Source organism: Gekko japonicus, unplaced genomic scaffold, assembly GCF_001447785.1.
Source record: "Gekko japonicus isolate JY-2015 unplaced genomic scaffold, Gekko_japonicus_V1.1 scaffold136, whole genome shotgun sequence".
NCBI classification, from domain to species: Eukaryota; Metazoa; Chordata; class Lepidosauria; order Squamata; family Gekkonidae; genus Gekko; species Gekko japonicus.
In genome coordinates this window covers 782828-801407 of record NW_015177012.1, presented here as the reverse complement: position 1 = coordinate 801407, position 18580 = coordinate 782828, and the positions used below count along the sequence as shown (strand labels likewise).

At 51.1% G+C, this 18580-nt stretch overlaps 1 protein-coding gene and 1 non-coding gene across 2 annotated transcripts in view; one reads left to right on the top strand and one right to left on the bottom strand.

Annotated features, from left to right (window-relative positions):
* FLCN (folliculin) overlaps positions 1 to 16496 on the bottom strand; it is a 30649-nt gene extending 14153 nt beyond the window's left edge. Inside the window, exons 1-3 of the mRNA XM_015427640.1 lie at positions 16429 to 16496; positions 6866 to 7235; positions 4044 to 4190 (exon numbers count right to left, since the gene is read on the bottom strand). Coding sequence (XP_015283126.1) covers positions 4044 to 4190; positions 6866 to 7102 — 384 coding nt within the window. The 5' untranslated portion in view covers positions 7103 to 7235; positions 16429 to 16496. The remainder of the gene's footprint in view (positions 1 to 4043; positions 4191 to 6865; positions 7236 to 16428) is intronic.
* On the top strand, positions 15495 to 15566 carry TRNAA-AGC. Its single transcript has one exon. It is a non-coding gene; the product is annotated as a tRNA-Ala (tRNA).
* Positions 16497 to 18580: the final 2084 nt, after the last annotated feature.

Below are 18580 nucleotides of genomic sequence, written 5' to 3'. Positions count from 1 at the left end.
ACTCCAAAAGAGGACTGTCTCTGCGTACGTGGCCTGTCAGTGGTGGAGGACCTTCAGTCAGTTTGGAAGAGAGCCAGTTTGGTGTAGTGGTTAAGTGTGCGGACTCTAATCTGGGAGAACCGGGTTTGATTCCCCACTCCTCCACTTGCACCTGCTAATGTGACCTTGGGTCAGTCACAAGCTCTGGCACAGCTGTCCTTGAAAAAGGGCAGTTTCTGTCAAGAGCTCTCTCAGCCCCACCCACCTCACAGGGTGTCTGTTGTGGGGAGGGGAAGGTAGAGGAGTTTGTAAGCCACTCTGAGACTCCAAGTGAAGGGTGGGGTATAAATCCAATCTCTTCTCTTCTTCTTCTTCTTCCTCACTACATGGTCTACTGTCCGTTATATAGTAGTATCCCAGGAGTCATTTCCTGCAGGAACGCACAGGAGCGGAGCTCCGGCAGTATAAACCCCAGAGGGCAGGCACATGCAACAAGCCCCACCCCCTGCTCCCAGCAGCCCTCAGTCAGAGCAAGAAGCAGCCAGGTAAGCTGCAGAGCCCCCCCCCCCCAAAACAGTCCAGTGGCACCTTTAACACCAAGTGTTATTCAGGTGCAAGCTCTCCCACCTCTGCAAAGACAGATCTGCACGTCCCCCCCCCCCAATAGCTACTAATCCAAAACAGTCCAGTGGAGCCTGAGTGGTGGGTGTTGCCTTCTGACACACTTCCGGTGATGTCAGGGTGTGTGGCATATGCAAATAAGTTATGCTAATGATTTATACTAATGAGCTCCTGCACCTCTTTTTCTACGAAATGACCCCTGTAGTATCCCAGGAGAGAAATTTCTAGCAAGAATCCTATCGGCTATGCAAACATATACAGAAACTGAGAAGATTATATTCCTGCTCTCAGATAATGATGCATATGTATTCTATAGAGTTTGTTTGCTTTAGCAGCATCCAAAATTAGATCTAAGGGGCTGGTTACCTGATTAAATCTGTTTTAGCCTTTTATCAGCACGATTTGTAGTCAATTTTAATCTGATTCTAATGGTGGTAATGGTAATTTTTATTATTGCTATGGTGCCTTTTGTATTTCGTAATGGCCAATGGCTTAATACAATAAATTAACTTGTACTATATTGTGTAATATAAAAGCCACAGCAATAGAAGACAGCTTCCTTTAGGACGGGATTGTAGCTGTGTGGAAGAGCGACTGCTTCGCAAGCAGAAGGCCCCAGGTTCAATCCCCGGCATTTCCAGTTAAAAGGATCATGTCGTTCGTGATGTGAAAGACCTCTCCCTGAGACCCTGGAGAGCTGCTACCAGTCAGTGCAGACAAGACTGACCTTGAAGGATCAACCAATAGGTGATGGGAAAGACCTTGACTCAAGATTTTGGAGCGCAGCTGCTAGTCAGAGCGGACAAGAATGGCCTCGACAGACCAAAACTCTGACTCAGAAGAAGGCAATTTTTTTCTCACGCGCTATGCCACAGCTAGGTTTTTAATGCCCGGTTTTAATTAAATTAATTAAAGGGCATTACGCTCAGGAAATAAGAACTTGCTGGTAGGCCCCGGCCCAAGAGACATCCGGCTGTCCTCGACCTGCCCCCTGCCTAGTGGAACACTCTCCCGGAAGACATCCATGCTCTGCGGGGGCTGTTACCTTTCCGCGGGGCATTGGAAGGCAGAGATGTTCCGCCGGGCCTTAAGTTGAGGACAGCGATGAGACCTCTTCTGGCTAGGGTTGCTAAATCCGTCTTTGCCGGGAGCAGGGGGCTCCCGGCCGGCGTTGGGGGGGTGCGCGTGCGCTGCGTGCGCGTCACCCGGAAGTGACGTAGGCACGCTGGGGGTGGGGCCACGGCCATACAAGGGAAAACCCCAGCGCGCCCGGCGTGCCCACATCACTTGCTAGTGACGCGCACACCGGGGGCGGGGTTCCCCCGGGGCCTGGTTCCGCCGCGGCGGAAATCGGGCCTCCAAAGCGGGGGTTTCCCCGGCCCAATTTGGCAGCCCTACTTCTGGCACTCTCATGTGGTTCCTTATTTCTCTTGGCCCCTCCTCCCAGGAAGACTGAGAAGTCAGGATTTACCGCCACCTTAAGTATTTTGTATGCAATTCTTCAGAGGACGGCGGAAGACAGGAGGGCCTGGCGTGATCCGGTCCATGGGGTCGCAAAGAGTCGGACTCGACTGTGCGACTGAACAACAAATACAATCTTTACTTATGGTTATTTATTGAACTCTTTTAATGTACTGGATGTGAGTGTTTAATATTGTTGTACGCCGCCCTGAGCCCTGCTTGCAGGGAAGGGCAGCCTATTAAATCCAATTTAATAAATAAATAAATAAATTATGACCCTCTATATTTAATTTTGTTACGTTTTTTTGTACATCCCCTTAGGCCGGCTGCAGAGGAATTTCCCAAGTCGATCAAGAAAATCTTCATTTAAATAAAAAAAAGTTTGACAAAAATGATCGTAATGCTCCGCCCGTCTGAATAGACAATACTGACCCTAATGGACAAAGGGTCTGATTCAGGAAAAGGCAGCTCTGTGGCCACAGGAAGAAACAGCTTTAAAAGGGGATCAGATAGATTCATACAGGATAAGTCTATCAATGGCCACTAGCCGTGATGACTGAGGGGAACCTCCACATTCAGAGGCACGAAACCTCTGAGTCCCAGAGCCAGGAGGCAACATCAGGGGAAGGCCTCGGCCTCTCTGCCCTGTCGTTGGCCCTCCAGAGGAACTGGCTGGCCCCTGTGTGAGACGAGATGCTGGACTAGATGGACCTCCACTGGTCTGATCCAGCAGGGCTCTTCTGATGTTCTTCTCAGGGGAAGGCCTCGGCCTCTTTGCCCTGTTGCTGGCCTTCCAGAGGAACTGGTTGGCCCCTGTGTGAGACGGGAGGCTGGACTGGATGGACCCTCACTGGTCTGACCCAGCAGGGCTCTTCTGATGTTATGTGTTCATGTGAGGCCCACAGCCCACCCCAATCAGACAGTTTCCCATTTCCCAATGGAGCAGGGGTCCATCAGTGGCTATATAGCCACAAGGTATAGATAGGGACTCTCAGTCTGGGGCAAGGGATGCTCTGTATTCTTGGTGCTTGGGGGGGGGAACAGTGGGAGGGCTTCTAATGTCCTGGCCCCACTGGTGGACCTCCTGATGGAACCTGGTATTTTTGGCCACTGTGTGACAAAGTGTTGGACTGGATGGGCCACTAGCCTTATGTTCCAAGAAGAGAGCAGATCCCGATGACTCCTCTGGGCCCTCTCCCACTGAGAAATGGGAGATCACACACCCCCTTCGCCATCGCAGTGAATATGGGTGTCATCTCACAATCCCCACTGGGAAGTGGTCCGGAGCAAGGCCCCCCAGCCTTTTTGAGCAAGTAGGCACCTCTGGAATTTCCAGAGAGGGTGGAGAGCGCCACGCCAAAATGGCTGCCAGAGGAGGTGGAGCTAAAGCCCAAAATGGCTGCCTCACAAGGCAGAGCCAAATGGATGACATTCCCCCCCCTTTACACCTTCCAGGAAGAAGGAAATTGTGACGGTGACCAATGCTCCCTCTAAGCTGTGGAGTCTTGTGACCAAAAAATTCTACTTTGTGAGCTCCTGGCACTGAAGTTGTGAGTGAGCCATTTGGCTACTGCATAAATTAGTTTGCTCTGGAGCCTCCCTTCCTGAGCCGAGACAAAAATGTGTGAGCCGGAGGCTAAAAAACTGTGAGCTGGCTCACACTAACTCATCATAGGGAACACTGACGGTGACCAGACACCGGCTAAGAAAAGCCAGGCGCTTCCCTGATCCTCCAGCAGAAAATTCTTCCTTTGAAAAGAGGACAGCCAATAACAAGCCGGTGCCTTGTGATGGCCCCGCCCACTTCCTGAAAAGCTCAGTGGACACCAGGTTGGGCACCCCCGGTCTAGAGGCAGCAGATTCCTTTGCACCTTGTTTAGACCCGGACAGCTCCACCGAGGCTAACGGGAATGCCAACGATTCAGGGGGTGTTTAACCTGGTTCCCGAATGGAGAGTCCCAACCCAACGGCGAGCGGCCTACCTCGCAGCTGAGGCTGCGGACGCAGGCCTGGCGCACGATGCTGAAGAGATGCGGGTGGTTCGGGTGCTGGTGGCTGACGTACTTGATGGAGGTCTCCTTGTCGTGGCTGACGTAGCCCGGATGGCCCGCCGGGAGAGAGCGGCAACCCTGAAGCGGTGGGGGAGAGAGAGAGAGAGAGAGAGAGAGAGAGAGAGAGAGAGAGGAGCGGAGAGAAGGTCACTTCGCGGCCAGAACTCCTGGGATAAAACCACAGCCTTTTTTTAGAAATGGAGCCAGAGCGGCGTACTGGTTAGAGCAGGGGTGTCGAACTCATTTGTTACGGGGGCCAGATCTGACACAAATGAGACCTTGTTGGGCCGGGGCCATGTGTGTCCTAAAATGTAATCCCAGGTAGCGGAAATATTAAACTTCATAAAGGACACAAACACAAAGGTTTTTTGGTTATTTACTTAAAATAAAAACATGCTTAAAACCAGGGCTTTTTTTGTAGAAAAAGCCCAGCAGGAACTCATTAGCATAATAGGCCACACCCAACAGCAGAAACTCATTACCATATTAGGCCATACCCCTGACAACACAGCTCATTAGCATATTAGGCCACACCCCATGTTACCAGAAGTGTGGTTATCCAGCCACACCCACCTTTTCCTTGTTATTCTGTTTACCTTGTTTGTGGTCAAAACCCAGGGCTTTTTTTTGTAGCAGGAACTTCTTTGCATGTTAGGCCACACACCCCTAATGTAGCCAATCCTAATGCGTTTCTGCTGTTAGGTGTGGCCTATTATGCTAATGAGTTCCTGCTGGGCGTGGCCAACTCAGGAGCCAGCCGGAACTCTGTTTTTATTCCTGCCCAAAAATAGCCCTGCTTAAAACTCTTGCACTCTTGCACTATTTGGTTTATTTAACAGTGTCTGATAACTGACACCTCCTGCTCTGAAATGCCTGTGCTGTTGCCATCCTGAGGATGCTGTTCAGGTGTATATCTGTAGGCTGCAAACCTACGATGACGCAGCAGCAGCAGAACTGGAAGAAGAAGAAGCAGAAGACAGCCAGTTCCACTGCGGGCCTGATAGAAGCCATTTGGGGGGGGGGGCCTGATCTGCCCCCCAGGCCGCATGTTTGACACCCCTGGGTTAGAGTGTCAGACTGGGATCTGGGAGAACCAGGTTCGAATCCCCGCTCTGCCATGGAAGCTCGCTGGGGGACCGTCAGCCAGTCACATGTTCGCAGCCTAACCTGCCTCACAGTAGGCCTGTAGCCACAGAGGGGCATTTGGGGGCGGGCCCCCACCACTCACGAGCCCTGCCCCACCACCTGAGGATGCCACACACTCCCACCCCCAGTGCGTCTAGCCCTGCTGCTGGGAGAGGGGCTGGGGAAGGAGAGAGAGAGAGAGAGAAGGCAGGGTGACGATGGTGGGGAAGCCAATCCCATTTTCTCTAGGGGAACTGATCTCTACAGTCCGGAGATGACCTGTAATTCGAGGGGATCCCCAGGCCCCACCTGGAGGCTGGCATCCCTAAACTGAACGCGCACACAGCTGTGTTACATAAATCAGACTTCAGTCCATCAAGGTCAGTATTGCCTGCTCAGATCGGCAGCAGCTCTCCAGGGCTTTCATATCACCAACCGCCTGATGCTCAGCATGCAGAAGGTCCCAGGTTCAATCCCCCACGTCTCTAGGAAAAACTGTGGGGCGGGGGAGCTACTGCTGGGTCGAGGAGGCCCAGCTGAGCCATATGAACTCAAACTCTAACTCAAGCAGTTTCATATTTGCCGGTTTAGTGGCTAGAGCACTGACTAGCAGGCAGATCTGTGTTCAAGTCCTCCACTCTGCCACAAAAATCATAAAGCAATCTTGGGCCACACTCTCAGCCCAGAAGAAGAGAAGATTGGATTTGTCCCCCGCCCTTCACTACCCAAAGGAGTCACAGAGTGGCTTATAATCTCCTTTCCCTTCCCCTCCCCACAACAGACACCCTGTGAGGTAGGTGGGGCTGAGAGAGCTCTTTCCAGAACTCCTCTTGAGAGAACAGCTCTGAGAGAACTTGTGACTGGCCCAAGGTCACCCAGCTGGCTGCATGTGGAGGAGGAGTGGGGAACCAAACCCGGTTCTGCACATTAGAGTCCACCGCTCTTAACCACTACACCAAACTGGCCTAGCCTACCTCACAGGGCTGTGTTGTGAACACAAAAGGGGGACGGGAGAATGAAGTACAGCAGCAGCCAGCGTGGTGCAGCGATCTGAGTTTCAGATGTGGGAGAGCCAGGTTCGGGGGGGGGGGGGCCCCCCGCCATGGCAGCTTGCTGGGTGGCACAGGGCCAGTTCCTCAGCCTAACCTCCCACCCCCAGGGTCCTCGTGAGGACAAAATGGAGAAGCGGAAAACAATGTAAGTTTCTCTGCATCCCCGTTGGGGAGAAAGGCAGGGTATCCATAAAGGAAAGGGAGGATTTTCTTTTCCAAAGAAGCGACTTCCCTATATCTATTTGCAAAACCAACGCCAGCTTTAAGATAGCCATTTAGGGCCCTTGCAATGTTCCCTCTAAGCTGTGAGGTCTTGTGAGCAAAATTTTTACTTTGTGAGCTACTGGCATTAAAGTTGTGAGCAAGCGATTTGGCTACTGCATAAATTAGTTTGCTCTGGTGCCATCCTTCCTGAGCTAAGACAAAAATGTGTGAGCCAGAGGCCAAAAAATTGTGAGCTGGATCACACTAACTCAGCTTAGAGGGAACACTGGCCCTTAGCAAGAAAAAGAATCCTCAACATTTGCAGCGAAGCAGGAATGGGCCGAGTTCTTCCTCGAAGTTCGGCCTACTTGCCTCACACATATCCGACTTCTTCGGTCCGGGGCTGCTGGAATCCGCGCTGGCACCCTCCGCCGGGCTGTGTGAGCGAATCCGGCTGCTCATCTGAATGCCCCCTTCCTCCTCGTCCTGCCCGGGGCTGTCCCCGTTTCCCGGGCCCTGCGGAAGAGGGGCATGCAGGACTTCGGTGCAGAAGAGAGTCCGCGGGCCGTGCAGTTCGCAGAAGTGGCACAAGACGACGATGGCGTTCATCGCGGCTCAATCCTCGCCGCTCCAAAAGAGAGGAAGGAGCCCACGGAACCACCCCGGATTCCTCCCGGGGGCTTCCCCCTTCTTCCGCTTTCGGGAGCAAAACCCGGTTCTGCTTTGGGTGCAAACTGAGTCCCTTTAAACAAAACAAAAACACTTAAGAAGAAGAAGAGATTGGATTTATACCCCGCCCTTCACTACCCAAAGGTGTCTCAGAGCGGCTTACAAACTCCTTTCCCTTCCCCTCCCCACAACAGACACCCTGTGAGGTGGGTGGGGCTGAGAGAGCTCTGACAGAAACTGCTCTTTTTCAAGGACAGCTCTTGTCAGAACTGTGGCTTGCCCAAGGTCATCCAGCCAGGTGCAAGTGGAGGAGTGGGGAATCAAACCCGGTTCTCCCAGATTAGAGTCCGTACACTTAACCAGTACACCAAACTGGCTCTCACTACTGGCTTTAGTTCGTATTTGTTCAGGGAAACGGCAAACAGTAAAACACCACATTCTTTAAAAGCAACAAAACATTGTACCTAGCGCATCACACATTTTAAAATATGATATTCTGATTTTTTTCAGGGAGGCGTGATAGGTACAAAAATCGTACCTTTTTTTTAAAAAGTTGCTTTCCCAAAGGTTATTTGTAAAAATGTTTGCATGGTATTTTATGGTTTCATTATTTTAAATTGTCATTTTAATGGTTGTTTTAATAGTATTATATTAAGATTGCTGTAAACTGCCCTGAGCCCGCCCACAGGGAGGGCGGTCTATCAATCAAATGAATAAATACATAAAAATGTAGAAAGTAAGTTACATCTTTCAGAGACACATTTTCTTTCGTCTCAGTATATCTCAAGTCATTTCACCGGTTCTCTACACCTTTATGAAAAACTGTTCCAGAGAGTAGCCGTGTCAGTCTGCGGTAGAAGAGCTGGGTTCAAGTCCAGCAGCACCTTAGAGACAGACAAGATTCTCAGGGAATCTGATGAAGGGAACTTTTGACTCTCAAAAGCTTATACCCCAAAAATCTTGTTGGTCCTTCAGACACTACTGGACTCCAGTCTAGGTAGTCTATGGTAAAAGGTAAAGGTAAAGGTTCCCTTGCTCGAAAGCCAGTCGAATCCGACTCAAGGGTTGTGGTGCTCATCTCCGTTTCCAAGCCGAAGAGCCAGCGCTGTCCAAAGACAGTTCCGTGGTCATGTGGCCGGCATGACTAAACGCCGAGGCGCACGGAACGCTGTTCCCTTCCCACTGTCAGCAAGCTGCCATTCTGTTTTCTGTGACCTCTGTGTACATATCCTTACCCTGTTGCACCCGGCTTGTTTATACTATCCTGCTTCTGTGCTGGAATGCCTAAGATAACTACTGGTGGATGTGTGGGGGAGAAGATGCTGTAATGCTTGCCTATTGCTATCTCATGAGAACTGCACCTGTGTTTTGTCTGATGTTCTGCCTGGTTCCCATGGACTGGGCGCGCAACCGTTTCATTAGCCCGCCAGCGGGAATATTATTCATTGGATATGTATCTGTTTGAATTTCCTTTATTATGCTCGCCCTAACTGTGTATCCCCAGTTCTAACAAAGAACGTGTTTGAGTATGTCTTCAACGCTTTGAAATAAATTTTGCTTTTCTTGAAAACGTGGATTTATTCTCGATGCTTGGGGATCCAACATATTGTTAGAACTCCCTTTCTCCTATCGTTCCGAATCTGGCAAGATCATGAGCGGAGCTGAGGGAGACCTACCGAAAACGGAGGGGGATTCAGGATCGGTCCCACACACCTCCGCTCCTTTGGTGACGGCAGCCTCGCTGGAGGGTGCCGTGGGGGGAACGATTCCCCGCCGGCCTGCACATCTGTCTTGGCCGCCTCCGACCCCTTCGCACTGGGGTCCGCGGAAGACTCAACGGCAGGATGATTGGACTATGTACAACACTCAAGGCGCTCGTGAGGTGTACTCCCGTCGAGGGAGCGGATTACGTGAAAGTTTGTTTGACAAGGGATTGTTCCCAGAGCCGGGGGCTACCTCGGAGAAGGGGTGTTCTGAGCAAGACCTCGAAGAGTGGATGTTCGAGCCATCGGGGCCCCGAGGCCACGTAGAGGATTCGGAGGGAGCCGGGGGCTTCCAAACGGAAGGAGACTATGACCCACCCCCGGACTCCCACCCTCGAGATCCGATCCCTGAGGAAACCACCGGGGAACGACTGGAGGAACTGGAATACTCGGTGAGGGACCTGTTGAGGGCATTCCAGGATGTAATGGAAGCTCTGCCGGGGATGATGGACATTAGAATGGCTAATTTTCTTGATGCACACGCCGCGCAGCAGCAAGTTGCCCCAGCACCGGGAGTTCCCGCGCCGCAGGTGCCTGCCCAGCCACCGGCCGGACCTCCGCAGCAAGTAGGACCTGCGCAACAGCCGATGCCGGGTCTGCCGCCGGGTCTGCCGCCACCGATGAGGCCAGTGCCAGCGGGACCACCGGTTGCTCCGGGTCTTCCTCTCGGGGGAGTTCCGGGGCAGCTGGGACCGTTGGGAAGGACTCCACGGCTTAGACCCAAGGATTTACTGGAGGCTACCTTTGACGGCAACCCAGAGGAACTCGCCTTCTTCACGGTGAGGGTGCACAAATTCGTAGAAGAGAGCCGACACCTCTTCCGAAATGAAGCTGCTCTCATTGATGTCATCTCGGCGAGACTGAAAGGAGACGCCGCCACATGGTATGTGGGACTGCACAATGACCGCGGTCCGGAACTTTTGAATTTGCGAGCATTCATGTGGGCGCTGCGGGCTCGGTTTGAAGATGTCAACGCGAGCCAAAGGGCCAAAGCATTTCTCCGCACCTATCGTCAGAATAAGAAGTCGGTCCGTGAATACACGCTGGAATTCCACAAGCAGGCAGCAAAGCTCCGAGACTACCCTGATCATATTTTGGCTGAGATGTATCGATTGGGACTCAACGCGGACATCCGAGAAACGGTTTTGAAGACTGTTAATCCTATCTCCCTGATGGCTTGGACCCAGGAAGCTGAAAATGCAGAGGATCGGCTCAACACCATCAAACTCGACCTGGCTGCTACGACCAACAGACCCGCCACTGCCAGCGCCTCCAGACCCAAGACTCAACGCCTGTCGGAATCGGCACGAGACCTGCGCATGAAGATGGGGCTCTGTCTGAAGTGCGGGGAGAAGGGGCATTTCGCCGTGGATTGTGGCAGCCGTCAAGCTAAAGACAAGCCGCCTACTCCGAAGCCTAAGACGCCACTACCGGGGAAGAAGGGGATGGCCAAACCGCGATTCTCCAAAGCTCTGCAGGCGGCCCAAGGTCCGGAGGGAACCGAGCCGCCCACTGCCGGGTCAGAAGAGGAGGTAGAGGTTGAACCGGCGGAAAACGACAACGGCCTGTTGTGAGAGGCGCAAAACGACACGGCCATTCCAGCACTGCGCCCAAGGTGGTGAGAGAAACCCCTTCCCTGTTTTTCGTGACTGTTTCTTTAATGAATCCGCTCCTGGGTACCCACGTCAGGGTGAGAGCGTTGATTGATTCTGGGTGTGGGAGGGATCTCATCAGCCCTAGAGTGTTATTGACACTGGAAGCGGGGATAACCCCCTTGAAATCTCCCATCATTTTTACCCAAATGGATGGGGCGCCCATGGAACCTTGTACGCATGAGACTATGGCTTTGCGGTTGGGGGCTGGCGATCATTGGGAATCCAGGACCTTCATTGTTACCCCTAAGTCGCAGTTTGATTTGGTACTGGGGAGTCCCTGGCTTTTTACCCATGACCCTTACATCTTGTGGGAAGAAGGGGTTGTCAAATTCGTGTCGCCAAAATGTGTAGATCACTGCTGGTTGGATTCGTGGGGGGACCGGCCTGCCGCGCAGTTCCCCTGCGGCACTTTGAAGCCGGAAGAGTTAGCGTCTTTGCCTCGAGAGTATAGAGACTTGGCGAAAGTTTTTGGCGAAGAAGAAGCTAACGAACTGCCCCCCCATCGCTCTACTGACTGTGCTATTGAACTCTTGCCTGATTGTAAATTGCCTAAAGGTAAAATCTATGCGATGGGGCCGGCTGAGAAAGTTGAACTGCGGAATTTTATTGATAAAAACTTGGCCCGCGGTTTCATTCGCCCGGCTTCCTCCCCTTTCGCCGCGCCGGTTCTCTTCCGAAAGAAGAAAGACGGGGGGCTCAGGTTGTGCACGGATTATAGGGGTTTGAACGCTGTTTCTTTGTCCAATGCCTACCCCCTCCCCCTTATCAAGGACTTGGTGGCAGAGGCCACCAAAGGCAAAATCTTCTCGAAACTTGACCTGAGGGATGCATATTTCCGAGTGCGCATTAGGGAGGGGGACGAAAGTAAGACTGCGTTTAATACCCCCTTGGGGCAGTTTGAATACCTCGTTATGCCCTTCGGGCTTCAAGGGGCTCCGGGGGTCTTCATGAACTTAATCAATGAGGTCCTACATGAATTTTTGTTCAAAGGGGTGGTTCTTTACCTTGATGATGTGTTGCTGTACTCTCAGGACCTCCCGTCGCATATTAAATTGGTGCGCCAGGTCCTTAAGAGGCTTTATGAGCACAACCTGTTCGCCAAACTGTCTAAATGTGAATTCCACCAGCCCTGCATTGACTTTTTGGGTTATCGCATCTCCGGGGGGAAGGTGGAAATGGACCCTGCTAAAATACAGGCCGTGCTTGAATGGGAACCCCCCAGAACCCGCAAACAATTGCAAATGTTCCTCGGATTCGCCAATTTTTACAGAAATTTCATCCAGAATTTCGCTCAAATTGCCCTTCCTCTAACCGATTTGTTGAAAACCAAGGGAAAGGGGTTTGATGCTACCAAACCAGGCGCCCCACTTAAATGGTCCCCTGCTTGCGCGGAGGCTTTTGAGAAACTTAAACGTATGTTCACGTCTGAGCCCGTGCTGGCGCGCCCTGATGAAACTAAAAAATTCATTGTCCAGACTGATGCTTCGGATGTGGCAATGGGGGCCGCTATTTTGCAAGAAGGGGAAGATGGTCGTTTACACCCCCTTGCATTTGTGTCTAAAAATTTTTCGGACGCTGAACGAAACTGGGGGATTTGGGAGAAGGAGGCGTCAGCGATCCGGCTGGCTCTCTCCACTTGGAGGCAGTGGTTGGAGGGGGCTCAACTGCCATTTGAAGTCTGGACTGACCATAAGAATTTGGAGATGCTGAAATCCCCCCGTTCTCTCAACGCTAAACAACTTCGTTGGGCGGACTTCTTTGCTAAGTTTCGATTCACTCTTCGTCATTTTCCTGGGACGGCTAATTCCCTGGCTGACGCGCTCTCACGCCTCCCACAACATGACAGTCAGCGTGAAATCATCATGGATTCTGTTTTTTCCCCCTCCCACCTGGGGGGGGCTGTTGTCACCCGCGCGCAAGCGCGCTCAATTCCTCGCTCTGATGAGACTTCGCCTTCCCTTTTCCCTATGGGGGGGGGGGCCTGGGTCCAGAAAAATGTTTCTGCTTTTACTGGTGAAGATATTGCCTCCCTGCGTGCATTGCCGGATTATGTCCGTAGCCCAGAAGGTCTGATTTATTCTGGGGACAAACTGTATGTGCCTATTTCAATGAGGAGGGAAGTGATGGATTCTGCTCATGGTTCCAGACTGGCAGGACATTGGAGTTTTGTTAAATCACTGCAACTCATCCGCAGACAGTTTTGGTGGCCACACATGCGCAAAGACCTATTGACTTTTGTTCGATCCTGTCAGACCTGTGCCTTAACTAAACCCAGGGGGGGCAAGCCTCCCGGTCTTCTGCAACCACTCCCTACTCCATCGAGGCCTTGGGAAGTGGTGTCCATGGACTTTATTACTGATCTCCCTGTGAGCAAAGGGAACACTGTTATTTGGGTGGTTGTTGATTTATTTTCTAAGCAGGCTCATTTTGTGCCTTTTCCTTCCTTGCCTACAGCTCAGAGGTTGGCGAAATCGTTTATGTCTCACGTGGTGAAAATTCATCAATTACCTGCTAAATTAATTTCTGACAGGGGGACCCAATTTGTTTCTAAGTTTTGGAGGGAACTTCTTTCCATTTTAGGGGTGGAACAAGGGCTCAGCAGCGCGTATCATCCTGAGACTGACGGACAAACAGAACGAGTGAATCAGACCCTGGAGCAATATCTTCGTTGTTTTACTAATTATCAACAAAATGATTGGTGTGAATTGTTGCCTCTTGCTGAATATTGTTATAACAACACTGTCCATAGCTCCACGGGCATGTCTCCTTATAAAGCTGTTTCTGGTTACGACAGCCCCCCCTCCCTTTCCTGGAGGGGATGGGCCAACGTCCTGTGGGGGATGCTGATACATGGTGTATGTCCTTGCAAAATGCATGGCCTCTGCTATGCCAAACGCTTGACGCAGCCAAGGCTGCTTACAAGACCCAGGCAGACAAGGGTAGGGTGGTGGGGTTTGATCTGAAACCTGGGGATCTTGTGTATGTCTCGACCAAGAACATTAAGATGCTGCGACCTAGCAGGAAATTGGGGTGGAAGTTCATTGGTCCATTCAAAGTGCGTAAAGTCATAAATAATGTGGCGGTTGATGTTGTTTTGCCTAAGAATTTACGTGCTCTGCATTCTGTTTTTCACATGAGCCTGTTGAAGAAGGATCCTGGCCCGTCTCCCTGGAGACCAGCAGTTACTCCTCCTCCACCTGTCATTTTGGAAGGGGATGAACATTTTGAGATCGCTGATATCCTTGATTGTAAATTGAAACGTGGTAAACTCTGGTACCTTATCGAATGGGTTGATTTCGGTCCCCAGCACCGCGAATGGGTGGAAGAAGGGGATATTCGGGCCCCTTACCTGATCCGTAGTTTCCACAAGAGGTTCCCGGACAAACCGGGAGGTCTCCCGCCCAGCCCGGGAGAACTCCCGCCCGACCCGGGAGGTGTGTTTTAAGTGTATTTTAAGGGGGGCAGTATGTCAGCAAGCTGCCATTCTGTTTTCTGTGACCTCTGTGTACATATCCTTACCCTGTTGCACCCGGCTTGTTTATACTATCCTGCTTCTGTGCTGGAATGCCTAAGATAACTACTGGTGGATGTGTGGGGGAGAAGATGCTGTAATGCTTGCCTATTGCTATCTCATGAGAACTGCACCTGTGTTTTGTCTGATGTTCTGCCTGGTTCCCATGGACTGGGCGCGCAACCGTTTCATTAGCCCGCCAGCGGGAATATTATTCATTGGATATGTATCTGTTTGAATTTCCTTTATTATGCTCGCCCTAACTGTGTATCCCCAGTTCTAACAAAGAACGTGTTTGAGTATGTCTTCAACGCTTTGAAATAAATTTTGCTTTTCTTGAAAACGTGGATTTATTCTCGATGCTTGGGGATCCAACACCCACCAAAGCGGTCCCTATTTATCTACTTGCAATTTCTTGCTTTCAAACTGCTAGGTTGGCAGGAGCTGGGACCATCTATGACAGAGATAAGCAAACACATCTTTCTTTCTGGTCTAACGTGCCAGTGGCGAATGCTGCCAAGTCTCAATCAATTTATAGCAACCCCGCAGAGTTTTCAAGCCTATAGGTGAGCAGAGGTGGTTTTGCCATTGCCTGCCTCTGCGTAGCAACCCTGGGCTTCCTTGGTGGTCTCCCATTTGCGTCTTAACCAGGGCCAGCCCTGCTTAGCTTACAAGATTGGGCAAGCCTGGACCAACCAGGTCAGGAAAAAGATCAGGTGGTAGCATTAACAGGAAAGTGCTGTCACACTGCAAGTGACTTATGCCGAGTTTTCAAGGCAAGAGACAAACAGAGGTGGTTTTGCCATTGCCTGCCTCTGCATAGCAACCCTGGACGTCCTTGGTAGTCTCCCATCCAAACGCTAACCTGGCTCGGCCCTGCTTAGCTTCTGGGATCTGACGAAATCGTGCTAGCCTGGGCCATCCAGGCCAGAGCAAGATGCCACCAAGATGTTACTGAATGTAAATCTAGCTGTTCTACCTCTTTATAAAGAACATCTGGAAAAATGCCTTGGTATCATAGTGGGATTGATACCTTTCTTCTGCCTCCCCCAAATAAAACATAGACCAGGTAAACTTTTATAAAGTGCCTTCTTGAGAAAGTAACTTGTTTCTCTTTCATGCTCTTCAGCCTCAAGTTGGGCCTCTAATTTAACAAATATTAAACGACTGGATACTTCTTCTTCTTTAAAGGCCCTTTAGGAAAGGGCAAAAGAGGCCAATCTCCTTCTTCTCCACCCCCCTGCACAGAGGCAGATCTCCCCAGTGGGGCACGGCCCAGCAGCAGAGCCTCTGCTTGGCATGCAGAAGGTCCCAGGTTCAATATCCGACATCTCCAGTTAAAAAGGACCAGGAAGGAGGTGATGGGAAAGACCTCCGCCTAAGACCCTGGAGAGCTGTCAAGAGGGGCTGTGGCTCAGTGGCAGAGCCTTTGCTTAGCATGCAGAAGGTCCCAGGTTCAATCCCCGGCATCTCCAGTTAAACAGGACCAGGCCGGAGGTGATGGGAAAGACCTCCCCCTGAGACCCCGGAGAGCTGTAAAGAGGGGCTGTGGCTCAGTGGTAGAGCCTCTGCTTGGCATGCAGAAGGTCCCAGGTTCAATCCCCGGCATCTCCAGTTAAAAAGGACCAGGCAGGAGGTGATGGGAAAGACCTCCCCCTGAGACCCCGGAGAGCTGTAAAAAGGGGCTGTGACTCAGTGGTGGAGCCTCTGCTTGGCATGCAGAAGGTCCCAGGTTCAATCCCTGGCATCTCCAGTTAAAAGGATCAGAAAGTGGGTGATGTGAAAGAACTCTGCCTGAGACCCTGGAGAGCCTCTGCCAGTCTGAGTAGACAGCACAGGCCTTGGCAGACTAAAGATCTGACTTATGTGCCCTTGTGTCTCCAGGATCAAATCCCATCCCAAATCGTGGACCCACAAGGGTTCCTTCTCGACCCACATTCTTGTACTGCCCTCCATTCACACGCACACGCACACCCCAGCCACAAAGCCCCTGATCCCATGTTTGCAATATTCCACCTGTTTATAACGCAACTTTGGTTTGGCAACACCTGGTTAAACAAAAATATAACTAAACGAAATTTAAAAGGATGACATGTTTTAAGGAATAAAACTCCACGGCATGGAGAGGAGGAGAGTGTTGATTCCCGATTCATCCCTGCAGTCCTATGGATTGCACTGCTATATTCCGCCTTGACCCCATCCTCATTTTTTTAAAGGCGGACTATAAATAAGGTCAATAAAAACGAAATGAGCTTTTGAGCAACTTGACTGACGCGTTCTGAAAAGACAGCCGCGCATGCCCAACGCAGGGCAGCCACCCCAGCCAGAAGAGCCTACCTTTGCACCGCTTTCCAGGTGTCCTTCCAAGGTGCTAGACCTGCTTGAGGTCTCCCTGCATAGAGAGGGTCTCTCCCTTCTGGTTGACTCGCCTTCCCCTCTGCGCATGCGCGTCGTTCCACGGTTTGTGTTCCAACCCAAAGCGCCTGACACTGACTGAGCCGGAGATACCATTCGACGTCCTCCGAAAGGGGGTGAGATAGAGCTCTCGCCGCCTTTAGTCAGCCTCACCGAATTTAAGAGAAGAGAATAGAGCTTAAGAAACACATCCTGAGATGACCTGAATTCCCAAAACCTCCCTGGATAACTTCCTCAGCCCTTCACGGCCTCCACAGATCTCCCTCCCTAGGATCTGCAAATAGTTCAGCCCGAGGGCACGCGCGCTAGCGAAACAGTGGGGAAGACCATCTCTAAAGCGGGGGAGGCAGCGTGACCCCTCAGCCAGGGATGTGTCGCCCGCAGAGCGAGGAAGGCAAAGATACACGCTGAAGTAGAGCTCAGGGACCAAAAAGGGGGTGACGAGCTTGAAAGGGGATCAGTACTAGAATGGGCAGCTCCCTTGCGGCTTCCTGGCTTCTGAGCCCCCCTTCTTGGGGAGATGGTACGAGCTGCCCAGTCCTATGACCGTCATGTGATAGAAACAGCTGCGGTATTGAAACAGGCGGGGCGGGGCTAGCATGCAAAATACAAATCGGGTTTAGAAGAGGGAGTGGGATCTATTCGGAGGGACGGGACGGGATACATAGCTGGGGCTATGATGACCTGTTGCAGAGAATCAATGCAGAGGTGCATTCCCGTGCATTGTCTCACAGGAGCAGTTTTCTTATTCAGTTGTATTTCTTGCATTTTACAGGCTTGCCGGCCTCCAGGGGAGGCCTGGAGATCTCCCGGAATGGCGAATGCGCTCCAGACCGCAGAGCTCAAGTTCCCCTGGAGAAGACGGGTGCTTTGGAGAGTGGACTCTATGGTTCCTCCCCTGTCCAAGCACCACCCTCTCCCCCGAGGCTTCACTCCCAAATCTCCAGGAATTTTCCAACCTGGAGTTGGCAACCCTACAAGGATGCTATGGAAGCGGGGGGGCCCCCCCCCGAGTCCTGGATGGGGTGGAAGAAAAGCTGGGAGTCACATAGGTCCCTTGGGAAACCTGAAAACAAAACCCTGCCATCATACTTCTATTCAAAGCAACCGGATGAACGGAACACAATGGGCAAGCTTTCGCCTGTTACAGAATTCTTCAGTAGGCCAAATTAGGTTGGCCAGCAGTGGGTCAGGAAACCCTGGTGATTTGGGTCAGGAGCCTGGGGAAGGCAAGGTTTAGGGAAGGGAGAGACCTCAGCACTGATGGAAAGAAACTGGAATCCATATTCCAAAGCAGTCATTTTTGCCCAGGGAGGGGGGTGATCGCTGCAGTTTGGAGATACAGTTACCAGCTCCAGGTTGAGAGCTACCTGTTGATTTGGGGGATGGCGCCTGAGGAAGGCGGGGTTTAAAAAGGGGGTAGAATCCCATACAGTCCCATTCCAAAGCCATTTTCTCCAGGAGACCTGCTGTCACCTGGAGATCAGTTGTGATCTCAAGAAAAGAATTTTTTTTATTATGGAACATTTTATTTTAGCACGATGAATAAAATATTTTAGGACAAGGTGTTCAAATATTTTCCAAATCATTTCTAAAAAATATGTATGGGTATCAGATTGATCTAATTTCTGTGCACTGAGGACAAGCAAGTCCTAGGTTACAAACTGAACTCCCCAATGCAAGAACAAGATGCTTTCCTTCCTTTAAGAGGTGCTGTTGTCACAAGAAAAGAAAAAGGTTTCAGTTTTGTTTTTGCATGTGGGTGGGTATTCTGTTTGCAATAATTGTTACACTATATTTTTAATATGCTAGTTGTGACAATTTCATGCCAAGTAAAAATGTCCATAGTCGTATTTTATGTTCCTAAAGTAACAGAATGACTTTCAATCTGGAAAAGAAAAAAGAAATGCTAATGTAGCATTTTTTTTCAATTTTTCCGAAAATTTCAGTCCTCGTCCGCCCCCCCCCCCAAAAAAAAAAATTGGGGAAAAACCAGGTGTTTTTCCGAGCTTCAAAATTTCCGGAAATTTTACATCTCTACTCAGGAAACCTCCAAGCTGCCACCTGGAGGCTG